The 12,456-nt window shown below is 40.1% G+C and overlaps 1 protein-coding gene across 9 annotated transcripts in view; it reads left to right on the top strand.

The window, feature by feature from the left end:
• The window catches only part of F8 (coagulation factor VIII), a 201,958-nt gene that overhangs the window by 112,645 nt on the left and 76,857 nt on the right, over window positions 1-12,456 (top strand). For all 9 annotated transcript variants that reach the window (XM_052171818.1, XM_052171820.1, XM_052171819.1 and 6 more), the window contains one exon: window positions 7,679-10,667. In XM_052171818.1, coding sequence (XP_052027778.1) covers window positions 7,679-10,667 — 2,989 coding nt within the window. The remainder of the gene's footprint in view (window positions 1-7,678; window positions 10,668-12,456) is intronic.

Below are 12,456 nucleotides of genomic sequence, written 5' to 3'. Positions count from 1 at the left end.
TCCTCTGGGTATATGCCCAGGAGTGGTATAGCAGGATCTTCTGGAAGTGAGGTGCCCAGTTTTCGGAGGAACCGCCAGACTGCTTTCCAGAGTGGTTGTACCAATTTGCAACCCCACCAGCAGTGGAGGAGTGTTCCTCTTTCTCCACACCCTCTCCAACACCTGCTGTCTCCTGAGTTTTTAATCTTAGCCATTCTGACTGGTGTAAGATGAAATCTCAGGGTTGTTTTGATTTGCATTTCCCTAATGACTAATGAAGTTGAGCATTTTTTAAGATGCTTCTCCGCCATCCAAAGTTCTTCAGGTGAGAATTCTTTGTTTAACTCTGTACCCCATTTTTTAATAGGGTTGTTTGGTTTTCTGGAGTCTAACTTCTTGAGTTCTTTATATATATTGGATATTAGCCCTCTATCTGATGTAGGATTGGTGAAGATCTTTTCCCAATTTGTTGGTTGCCGATTTGTCCTCTTGATGGTGTCCTTTGCCTTACAGAAACTTTGTAATTTTATGAGGTCCCATTTGTCAATTCTTGATCTTAGAGCATATGCTATTGGTGTTCTGTTCATAAACTTTCTCCCTGTACCGATGTCCTCAAGGGTCTTCCCCAGTTTCTTTTCTATTAGCTTCAGAGTGTCTGGCTTTATGTGGAGGTCCTTGATCCATTTGGATTTGAGCTTAGTACAAGGAGACAAGGATGGATCAATTCGCATTCTTCTGCATGCTGACCTCCAGTTGAACCAGCACCATTTGTTGAAAAGGCTATCTTTTTTCCATTGGATGTTTTCAGCCTCTTTGTCGAGGATCAAGTGGCCATAGGTGTGTGGGTTCATTTCTGGATCTTCAATCCTGTTCCATTGATCCTCCTGCCTGTCACTGTACCAATACCATGCAGTTTTTAACACTATTGCTCTGTAGTATTGCTTGAAGTCAGGGATACTGATTCCCCCAGACTTTCTTTTGTTGCTGAGAATCGTTTTAGCTATCCTGGGTTTTTTGTTGTTCCAGATGAATTTGATAATTGCTCTTTCTAAGTCTGTGAAGAATGGAGTTGGGATTTTGATGGGTATTGCATTGAATCTGTATATTGCTTTTGGCAAAATGGCCATTTTAACTATATTGATTCTACCGATCCATGAGCATGGGAGGTTTTCCCATTTTTTGAGGTCTTCTTCCATTTCCTTCTTCAGAGTCTTGAAGTTCTTGTCATACAGATCTTTCACATGTTTGGTAAGAGTCACCCCAAGATACTTTATACTGTTTGTGGCTATTGTGAAGGGGGTCATTTCCCTAATTTCTTTCTCAGCCTGCTTATCCTTTGAGTATAGGAAGGCCACTGATTTGCTTGAGTTGATTTTATAACCTGCCACTTTGCTGAAGTTGTTTATCAGCTGTAGGAGCTCTCTAGTGGAGTTTTTTGGGTCACTTAGGTAGACTATCATGTCGTCTGCAAATAATGATAGTTTGACTTCTTCCTTTCCAATTTGTATCCCTTTGACCTCCTTATGTTGTCGAATTGCCTGAGCTAGTACCTCAAGTACAATATTGAACAGATAAGGAGAAAGGGGGCAGCCCTGTCTAGTCCCTGATTTTAGTGGCATTGCTTCAAGTTTCTCTCCATTTAGTTTGATGCTGGCTACCGGTTTGCTGTATATTGCTTTTACTATGTTTAGGTATGGGCCTTGAATTCCTGTTCTTTCCAAGACTTTAAGCATGAAAGGATGCTGAATTTTGTCAAATGCTTTTTCAGCATCCAATGAAATGACCATGGGTTTTTTTTCTTTGAGTTTGTTTATGTAGTGGATTGCATTGATGGATTTCCGTATATTGAACCAACCCTGCATTCCCGGGATAAAGCCTACTTGATCATGGTGGATGATCATTTTGATGTGTTCTTGGATTCGGTTGGCAAGAATTTTATTGAGTATTTTTGCATCGATGTTCATAAGGGAAATTGGTCTGAATTTCTCTTTCTTTGTTGTATCTTTGTGTGGTTTTGGTATCAGCGTAATTGTGGCTTCATAGAAGGAATTGAGTAGTGTTCCTTCTGTTTCTATTTTGTGGAATAATTTGAAGAGTATTGGTGTTAACTCTTCTTTGAAGGTCTGATAGAATTCTGCACTGAAACCATCTGGTCCTGTGCTTTTTTTGGTTGGAAGACTTTCTATGACTCCTTCAATTTCTTTAGGCATTATGGAACTGTTTAGATGATCTATTTGGTCCTGATTTAATTTTGGTATTTGGTATCTGTCAAGGAAATTGTCCATTTCCTCCAGGTTCTCCAGTTGTGTTGAGTACAGGCTCTTGTAGTAGGATCTGATGATTTTTTGGATTTCCTCAGTTTCTGTTGTTATATCTCCCTTTTCATTTCTAAGTTTGTTAATTTGGATACTTTCTCTGTGCCCTTTGGTCAGTCTGGCTAAGGGTTTATCTATCTTGTTGATTTTCTCAAAGAACCAGCTCCTGGTTTTGTTGATTCTTTGTATGGTTCTCTTTGTTTCTACTTGATTGATTTCAGCCCTGAGTTTGATGATTTCCTGCCTTCTACTCCTCCTGGGTGAAATAGCTTCTTTTTGTTCCAGGGCTTTCAGGTATGTCATTAAGCTGGTAATGTATGCTCTCTCCATTTTCTTTTTGGAGGCACTCAGGGCTATGAGTTTTCCTCTTAGCACTGCTTTCATTGTGTCCCATAGATTTGGGTATGTTGTGTCTTCATTTTCATTGTGTTCTAAAAAGTCTTTAATTTCTTTCTTTATTTCTTCCTTGACCAATGTATCATTGAGTAGAATATTGTTCAATTTCCACGTGTATGTGGGTTTTCTGTTGTTTTTGTTGCTATTGAAGACCACTTTTACTCCATAGTGATCTGATAGGAGGCATGGGATTAGTTCGATCTTCTTATATTTGTTGAGGTCTGTCTTGTGACCAATTATATGGTCGATTTTGGAGAAGGTACCATGAGGTGCTGAGAAAAAGGTATATTCTTTTGCTTTAGGATAGAATGTTCTATATATATCTGTTAAATCTAATTGGTCCAAAGCTTCAATTAATTTCATTATGTCCCTGTTCAGTTTCTGTTTTCCTGATCGGTCCATTGAGGAAAGTGCAGTGTTGAAGTCACCCACAATTATTGTGTTAGGTGCAATGTGTGCTTTGAGCTTTAATAAAGTTTCTTTTACGAATGAGGGTGCCCTTGTGTTTGGAGCATAGATGTTCAGGATTGAGAGTTCTTCTTGTTGTATTTTTCCTTTGACCAGCAAGAAGTGTCCCTCAGGGTCTCTTTTGATGACTTTGGGTTGAAAGTCAATTTTATCTGATATTAAAATGGCTACTCCAGCTTGTTTCCTGAGACCATTTGCTTGTAAAATTGTCTTCCAGCCTTTTACTCTAAGGTAGTGTTTGTCTTTGACCCTTAGGTGTGTTTCCTGTAAGCAGCAAAATGTAGGGTCCTCTTTACGTATCCAGTCAGTTAGTCTATGTCTTTTTATTGGGGCATTGAGTCCATTGATGTTAAGAGATATTAAGGAATAGTGATTGTTACTTCCTGTCATTTTTGACGTTATTTTTTAAATTTGATTGGTTAACTTCTTTTGGGGTTGATGAAAGGTTAGTATCTTGCTTTTTCCAGGGTGAAGTTTCCCTCCCTGTATTGGTGTTTTCCTCCTATTATCCTTTGTAGGGCTGGGTTTGTGAATAGATATTGGGTAAACTTGGTTTTGTCATGGAATATCTTAGTTTCTCCATCTACGGTGATTGAGAGTTTTGCTGGATATAGTAGTTTTGGCTGGCATTTGTGTTCTCTTAGAGTCTGCATGAGATCAGCCCAGGATCTTCTAGCCTTCATAGTCTCAGGTGAAAAGTCTGCTGTGATTCTGATAGGTCTTCCTTTATATGTTACTTGGCCTTTTTCTCTTACTGCCTTTAATATTCTTTCTTTGTTTAGAACATTTGGTGTTTTGATTATTATGTGACGGGAAGTATTTCTGTTCTGGTCCAGTCTGTTTGGAGTTCTGTAGGCTTATTGTATATTCATGGGCGTCTCTCTCTTTAGGTTAGGGAAATTTTCTTCCATAATTTTATTGAAGATATTTGCTGGCCCTTTAAGCTGTAAATCTTCACTCTCATCTATGCCTATAATCCTTAGGTTTGGTCTTCTCATTGTGTCCTGGATTTCCTGGATATTTTGGGTTACAAGCTTTTTGCATTTTGCATTTTCTTTAACTGTTGAGTCCATGGTTTCTATGGTATCTTCAGCATCTGAGATTCTTTCTTCTATCTCTTGTATTCTGTTGTTGATATTTGCATCTATGTCCACTGATTTCTTCCCAAGGCTTTCTATCTCCAAAGTTGTTTCCCTTTGAGTTTTCTTAGTTGTTTCTACTTCTGATTTTAGATCCTGAATTTTTTTGCTTAACTCCTTCACTTGCTTGTTTGTACTTTCCTGTAATTCTTTAAGAGATTTTTGTGTTTCCTCTTTCATGACCGCAGCCTGTTGACCAAAGTTCTCCTGTATTTCTTTAAGTGTTTTTTGTGTTTCCTCATTATTCGCTTTTGTATTCTCCTGGATTTCTTTCAATGATTTTTTTGTTTCCCTTGCAAGGGCTTCTAACTTTTGATCCATTTTCTCCTGAATTTCTTTAAGTATGTCCTTCATGTGTTCCTGTACCAGCATCATGACCAGTGATTTTAAATCCAAATCTTGTTTTACTGGTGTGATGGGGTATCCAGGACAAGCTGGTAAAGGAGAATTGGGTTCAGATGTTGCCATATTGCCTTGATTTCTGTTAGTGACGTTCCTGCGTCTGCCTTTTGCCATCTAGTTCTCACTGGTGTTAGTTGGTGTTGTCAATGCTGGACTCAGCAGTGCAAGCTGGCCCTTCCCAGGTGGCCTCTGGTGCACAGCTTACCTCCTGCACTGCCTGGAGACAGGGTGTTGTTGTCCAGGATTTTCAGACCCCGAAGCAGACACCTGCAGGCTCCTGCTGGGGCCCGCTGGATTCACTGGAGCACACAGACTTCTCCTGGCTGGCCGCCTGGAAAGCCCCACCTGCCTCTTTCAGGACTTGGAGAGGTGGTGTTGCAGCTCAGGCTGATCTGGATCCGGAAGTGTAGAGGTCTAAGGGCTACAGCCAGGGGCCTCAGGATTGAAGCCTAAGCTCTGTGCCACAGGGAACAGGCTGTGCTGTGAGCTCCCAGACTGCCTCTGGGCGCACACCAGGTCCCCTGCACTTCCTGGAGACCGAGCGCTGTGGCCCAGGCTGTCCAGATCCCAAAGCAGGTGCCTGAAGGCTCTTGCTGGGGCCCATGTGATTCACAGGAGCACACCGACCTCTCCTGCTGGCCGCCCGGAACTCAAACCCCTATTTTTAATGATGGTTTTTAAATACTTTAACCTCATGTTTAGCCCACCACCCATTAGAGATAGTGACAAAGAAAGGATACAGGAGAAGTGGACTTGTTTAGAAAGGTTCTTTGGAGCAACTCTCATCTGTGTTGTATGGAAATCAACAGTTCAGTTTATGGGTTAGCAGCAGCAGCTCAATCTACTCCCAAACACCTCAAGGATATACCAGCAATGGATACACCAGCAGTCTATTTCGTTAGAGTCAGGATAGCAAACATGAATCAGCAGCAGTAGCATGATCTAGCAGAGATAGCCAGGCCCCAGCCTCAGCACAAGTAAGCAGGAGGGACTTGGAGGGACACCCGAAGAAGTTCTCAGCTATACCTCTCTCAGGGAAGATCAGCGAAGATAACTGAAGATCAGCAAAAATCAGTGAAGACACAAGACCCACAAGTGTTGTACAGCTGGCTCTGTAAGCAAGCCTAGCTTAGCCTCTGTCACTGTCTGGCAAGTCCTATTTATAACCTCCAAACATTAGTGTCCTCCATGTGTCTTACCTCAACATGCATCTTGCTTCATTCAGCACATGTATCTGTCTCAGCTGACATCACTCTAGCAATCAGCCTGGATCCATAGAAGCTTCAAGAAACTGTAGCACACCACCAGAAATTTTTTAGTGCATTTCTCTTTATGGCATCCCAACAAATGGAGTTCAACTGTGCAATGTAAGATGGACCAATATAATATATATGTGTTGTTAGCAAAGAATACTTCATGTGTCCTTTTACATTCTTGCTTTAGCAGAACATACTTCCTGCTGTGTCTGCTTCAGTGAAACATTCCTTCATGAGTCTGCCTTAGCCTTTCACCTGTGTCCACATCAGGAAAACATTCCTTCACGTGTTTGCCCCAGCATAACACCTTCTAACACAACTGACTTTCCAAAGAACCCTTAAGTTTCCACTTCAGAGACCAGGAAGTAGAAGGTGTGAATATGCTTGAGCTAGGGAGTGGCACTATTAGGAGTTATGGTCTTGCTGGAGTAGGTTTGGCCTTGTTGGAGGAAGTGTGTCACTGTGGGGGTGGGCTTTGAGACCCTCCTCCTAGCTGCCTGGAAAACAGTCTTCTCCTGTTTGCCTTTGGATTGAGATTTAGAACTCTCAGCTCGTCCAGCACCATGCCTGCCGGGACACCACCATGTTTCCAGCTATGGTGATAATGGACTAAACCTTTGAACCTGTAAACTATCCCCTAATTAAATGTTATGCTTTTTAAGAGTTGCCTTGGTCATAGTGTCTCTTCACAGCAATGGAAACCCTAACTCAGACAGATTCCCTGTCTCAAAAACAAATAACAACAAAGAACAAAACAAACAAACAAAAATTAGATACTTTAGACCAGGGAGATAGATCAGCTAGTAAAGTACTTGTCACATAGATCACCAGACAGAACCCATGGAAAAAGCCAGGCACAGTAGTATATGTCAATAATCCTAGAGCTCCTACAGGAAGGTGGAAATCCAAGACAGGTAAATCTTCAGAAGCTTACAAACCATCTACTCAGGAATATGGAAAGGCAAACAGAAAGACCCTGTCTCAAACAAGGTGGGAGGCAAGGCATATATGGATATCCAAGGTTGTCCTCTGACCTAAAAACATGGCATGCACATGCACATGAACTCACACCATATAGTGTAAGCATAATGTTTATTATGGTCTGAATGTTCTTAACTCTCAGATGGATCTTTCTAGCCTTACACTGAATTTAAGTTTGGTATTTTTCTCTACCTCATGATTAAAACCTTGTTCATGGTTTCTGTAACTTATCAGCACTCCACTATTTTATTGGTAAAAGTTCTATAATCCCTTCTTTGAGAATATCCACATTAGAAGTAAATACATAAATGCCACATCATTAGACATTCTAAATGTTTTATTATGTTTAATACTTTACCATGTGTATGTATGTGTGTGGGCACATATGCTATAGCACAAGTGTGTAGAAGTTAAAGGACAACTGCAAGACTCATTTCTTTCCTTCTACTATGTGGATTCTAAGGAGGTCATTAGGCAAATTTACCTACTGAGCTCTCTTCAGTGACCCTCAATCTTCCTTTCTTGTGATCAGTAATGTGCATAGCACAGTACCAGCAATGTAATAATGACTTTTACCTAACATTGGTGAATATATGTTGAAGATTTAACCAAATAACCTATGACATAACAGGCTTAACTACCTTTTCTTAACTTGTCTAGAAGTAGGAGAGAACCTCCAATACAAAACTTACTTAGAACCTGGGTTATGAGTAACCAGAGTTTTATTCTTTCTCATTTTCAGGTCTATGGGTCTTGGGGTGTCATAATTCAGACTTTCGGAGGAGAGGTATGTCAGCATTGCTGAAAGTTTCTAGTTGTGACAAGAGCACTAGTGATTATTATGAAGAAATATATGAAGATATTCCAATACAGTTGGTAAATGACAACAATGTCATTGATCCCAGAAGCTTCTTCCAGAGTCCAAATCATCCTAATACTAGGAAAAAGAAATTCAAAGATACCACAGTTCCAAAAAATGATATGGAGAAGATTGAGCCTCACTTTGGAAAGATAGTAGAGATGCTTAAAGTACAAAGTGTCTCATCTAGTGACATGCTGATGCTCTTGGGACAGAGTCATCCTACTACACATGGCTTATCAGATGGCCAAGAAACCATCTATGAGGCTACTCATGATGATCATTCACCTGATGCAATAGACAGCAATGAAAGCCCATCTAAAGTGGACCAACTCAGGCCAGAATCCCATCACAGTGAGAAAATAGTATTTACTCCTCAGCCAGACTTCCAGTTAAGATCAAATAAAAGTGTAGAGACAACTATAGAAGTAAAATGGAATAAACTTGATCTGCAAGTTTCTACTTTGCCAAGTAATCTAATGACCACAAAAATTCTGTCAGACAATTTGACAGCAACTTTTGAAAAGACTGGTTCTTCAGGATTTCCAGATATGCCAGTTTACTTTAGTACTAAATTAAGTACTGCTGCATTTGGTAAAAAAGCATATCCCCTTGTTGGGTCGCATATACCTTTAAGCACTAGTGAAGAAAATAGTGATTCCAACTTGTTGGATTCAACTTTAATGTATAGTCAAGAAAGCTCACCAAGAGATAATATATTATCAATGGAGAATGATAGTTTACTCAGAGAGATGTTTCATGGAATTGCTTTATTGGCCAAAGATAATACTTTATTCAAAGACAGTGTCTCCTTAATGAAAACAGACAAGACATATAATCATTCAACAACTAATGAAAAAATGACCACTGACAGACCAATATCAATTGAGAATAGTACAGCAGACTTGCAAGATGCCATATTAAAAATCAATAGTAAGATTCAAGAAGTAGCAGCTTTGATTCATGACAGAATACTTTTAGGCAAAAATACTGCATATTTGAGACTAAATCATATGCTAAATAGAACTACATCAACAAAAAATAAAGACATATTTCATAAAAAAGATGAAGATCTTGTTCCACAAGATGCAGAAAATACAATCATGCCATTTTCCAAGATGCTGTTCTTGTCAGAATCTGCAAATTGGTTTAAAAAGACCAATGGAAATAACTCCTTGAACTCAGAGCAAGGACATAGTCCAAAGCAATTAGTATATTTAATGTTTAAAAAGTATGTGAAAAATCAAAGTTTCTTATCAGAGAAAAATAAAGTGATAATAGAACAGGATGGATTTACAAAGAACATGTTTTTTCCAAGTAATATGAGCATATTTCTTACCACTTTGGCTAAGGTACACGAAAATGGTAGGGACAATCAAGAAAAAAATATTCAGGAAGAGATAGTGAAGGAAGAACCAATTGAAGAGAAAGTAGTTTTGCCCCAGGTGCACGTAGCAACTAGCTCTAAGAATTTCTTGAAAGACATGTTTTTAAGAGGCACTAGGCAAAATATAAATTTATATGAAGAGATATATGTACCAATACTTCAAAACCTCACATCAATAAACTACTCAACAAATACAGTACAGGTTTACATGGTACATTTCTTTAAAAGAAGGAAGGATGAGGAAACAAGTTCAGAAGGCTTGGTAAATAAAACCAGAGAAATGGTAAAAAACTACCAAAGTCAGAAGAATATTATTACTCAACATAGTAAATGGGCTTTGGGACAATTCAAACTGTCAACTCAATGGCTTAAAACCATAAACTATTCAACACAGAGTATCATTAAACAGATAGGCCACAGCAAGGAAAGGAAAATGTTCATTATTAAATCTCCCTTATCAGATTCTTCTATGATTAAAAGCATCACTCAGACAATCAGTTCTGACTCACACATTGTAAAAACATCAGCATTTCCACCAACAGATCTCAAAAGGATTCTGTTCCAAGACAAATTCTCTCATGTTCAAGCATCATCCTACATTTATGACTTTAAGACAAAAAGTTCTAAAATTCAAGAAAGCAATAATTTCTTAAAAGAAACCAAAATAAATAACCCTTCTTTAGCCATTCTACCATGGAAAATGTTCATAGAGCAAGGAAAATTTACCTCCCCAGGGAAAAGTAACACAAACTCAGTTACATATAAGAAACTTGAGAACATTATTTTCTTGAAACCAATCTTGCCTGAAGAAACTGACAAAGTTGAATTGCTTTCTCAAGTTTCCATTCAAGAGGAAGAACTTTTACCTACAGAGACTAGCCATGAATCTCCTGGACACTTGAATCTCATGAGAGAGGTCTTTCTTCAGAAAACAGAGGAACCTACTAAGTGGAATAAAACAAAGAGGCATGGGGAGAGTATAAAAAATAAAACAGAGAGCTCTAAAAAGCCTCTCTCAGAACTGATAAATCATCATGCTTGGGATTATTATGCTGCACAGATACCAGAAGATAAGTGGAAATCCAAAGAGAAGTCACCAGAAATTGTATCCATTAAGCAAAAGGACACTATTTTGTCTCTGAGGCCTTATAGAAACAATCATTCAATAGGGGCAAATGGGAAAAAAAACTGGCCCCAAAGAGAAGCCACTTGGGTAAAACAAGGCCAGACTCAAAGAGCATGCTCCCAAAACCCACCAGTCTTGAAACGACATCAAAGGGAACTTAGTGCTTTTCAATCAGAACAAGAAGCAACTGACTATGATGATGCCACCCCCATTGAAACAAATGAGGATTTTGACATTTATAGTGAAGATATAAAGCAGGATCCCCGCAGCTTTCAACAGAAAACAAGGCACTATTTTATTGCAGCTGTGGAACGGCTCTGGGACTATGGGATGAGTACATCTCATGCTCTACGAAATAGGTTTGTATTATTGGTTATTATCATTTTTTATTAAATTTATTCCCTTTACAACCTAATATCAGCCCTTCCTCTGTTCCCAGTACCCACTCACACAACCCCTCCCCCCATGTCCCCCTTCCTTCACTTTTGAGAAGGTAAAGCCCTCCTCTGGGAGTCAAAATCCTCATCCACCCCAACTCCCATTTGTACTACCTCACCCACCACTTTCACACATCAGGTCACTTCAAGACTAGGCACATCCTCTCCTTGTAAGACCAGACAAGGCACATTTAGGCACATGGGATCCACAGACAGGTGGGCAGGCAGGCAGGCAACAGCCTCAGGGATAGGCCCTGCCTCTGCAGTCTGGGGGACCCAAATGAAGACCAACTGCTCATTAACTTCATATGTGCAAAGGCCTAGGTCCAGCCTATGGCCACTCATTGGTTGGCGATTCAGTCTCTGGAAGCTCCCGTGTCCAGGTTAGTTGGCTTTCTTGGTCTTCCTGTGGAGTCCTTGTTCTTTTCAGATCCCTCGGTCTTTCTCCTAACTTCATAAGATTCCTTGAGCTCCATCTAATGTTTGGGTATGAGTCTGCATCTGTTGGTTGGCTGTTGGGTGGAGCCTCTCAGAGGACAGTTAAGCTTTGTTCCAGTCTGTAAACATAACTAGTATCAACAGTATCAGGGATTGGTTTTTGCCCATGTAATGTATTTCAATTTGGGCCAGTCATTGGTTGGCCATTCCCTCAGTCTCTACTGTTTGTCCCTGCCATCTTTTAGGCAGTACACATTTTGGATTGAAGGTTTTGTGGGTGGGTTGCTGTCCTTATCTTTCCACTGGGAGTCTTGCCTGGCTACAGGAAGTGGCCACTTTAGGATTCATATCCTCTACTGCTAGGATTCTCAGCTAGTCACCCCCTTAGACCCTCTGAGGCCTCTCCCCATCCCAGGTCTCTGGCACATCCTAGAGGTTGCCCCCTCTTACCAATCTCCCTTCTCTCTCCCCTGCTGTCCCTACATATGATCTCCTTGTATCCATCTCCAATATCTATTTTGTTTCCCCTTCTAAAAAAGAATCAAACATCTTCCGTTGTGCCCTCCTAGTTATTGGACTTCTTTGGGTCTGTGCTTTATGACTAATATCCACTTATATATCCCATTCATGTCCTTCTGAGTATAGATTACCTCACTCGGGATGATATCTTCTAATTTCATCCATTTGCCTGCAAAATTCAGCATGTCCTCACTTTTAATAGCTGAATAGTATTCAATTGTGTAAATGAGCCACATTTTCTGTATCCTTTCTTCAGTTGAGGGATATCTGGGTTTTTTCCAGTTTCTGACTATTACAAATAAAGTTGCTATAAACATAGTTGAGCAAGTTTCCTTGTGGGGTGGTGGAGCATCTTTTGGGTATATGCCCAGGAGTGGTATAGTTGGGATTTTTTTTTTTTTTGAGACAGGGTTTCTCTGTGTAGCCATGGATGTCCTGGAACTCACTCTGTAGACCAGGCTGGCCTCAAACTCAGAAATCTGCTTGCCTCTGCCTCCCAAGTGCTGGGATTAAAGGCGTGCACCACCACTGCCCCACAAGTGTGTACTTTTATGTTTTTTGTTTGTTTGTGGGTTTTGGTGGTTTTTTTTTTTTTTTTTTTTTTTTTTTGGTTTTTCGAGACAGGGTTTCTCTGTATAGCCCTGGCTGTCCTGGAACTCACTCTGTAGACCAGGCTGGCCTCGAACTCAGAAATTCACCTGCCTCTGCCTCCCAAGTGCTAAGATTAAAGGCATGCACCACCATTGCCCAACTA

This window comes from Apodemus sylvaticus, chromosome X (assembly GCF_947179515.1).
Source record: "Apodemus sylvaticus chromosome X, mApoSyl1.1, whole genome shotgun sequence".
In the NCBI taxonomy this organism is placed as follows: domain Eukaryota; kingdom Metazoa; phylum Chordata; class Mammalia; order Rodentia; family Muridae; genus Apodemus; species Apodemus sylvaticus.
Note: the sequence above shows the minus strand (reverse complement) of the source record. Positions and strands in the feature narration are given on the sequence as shown.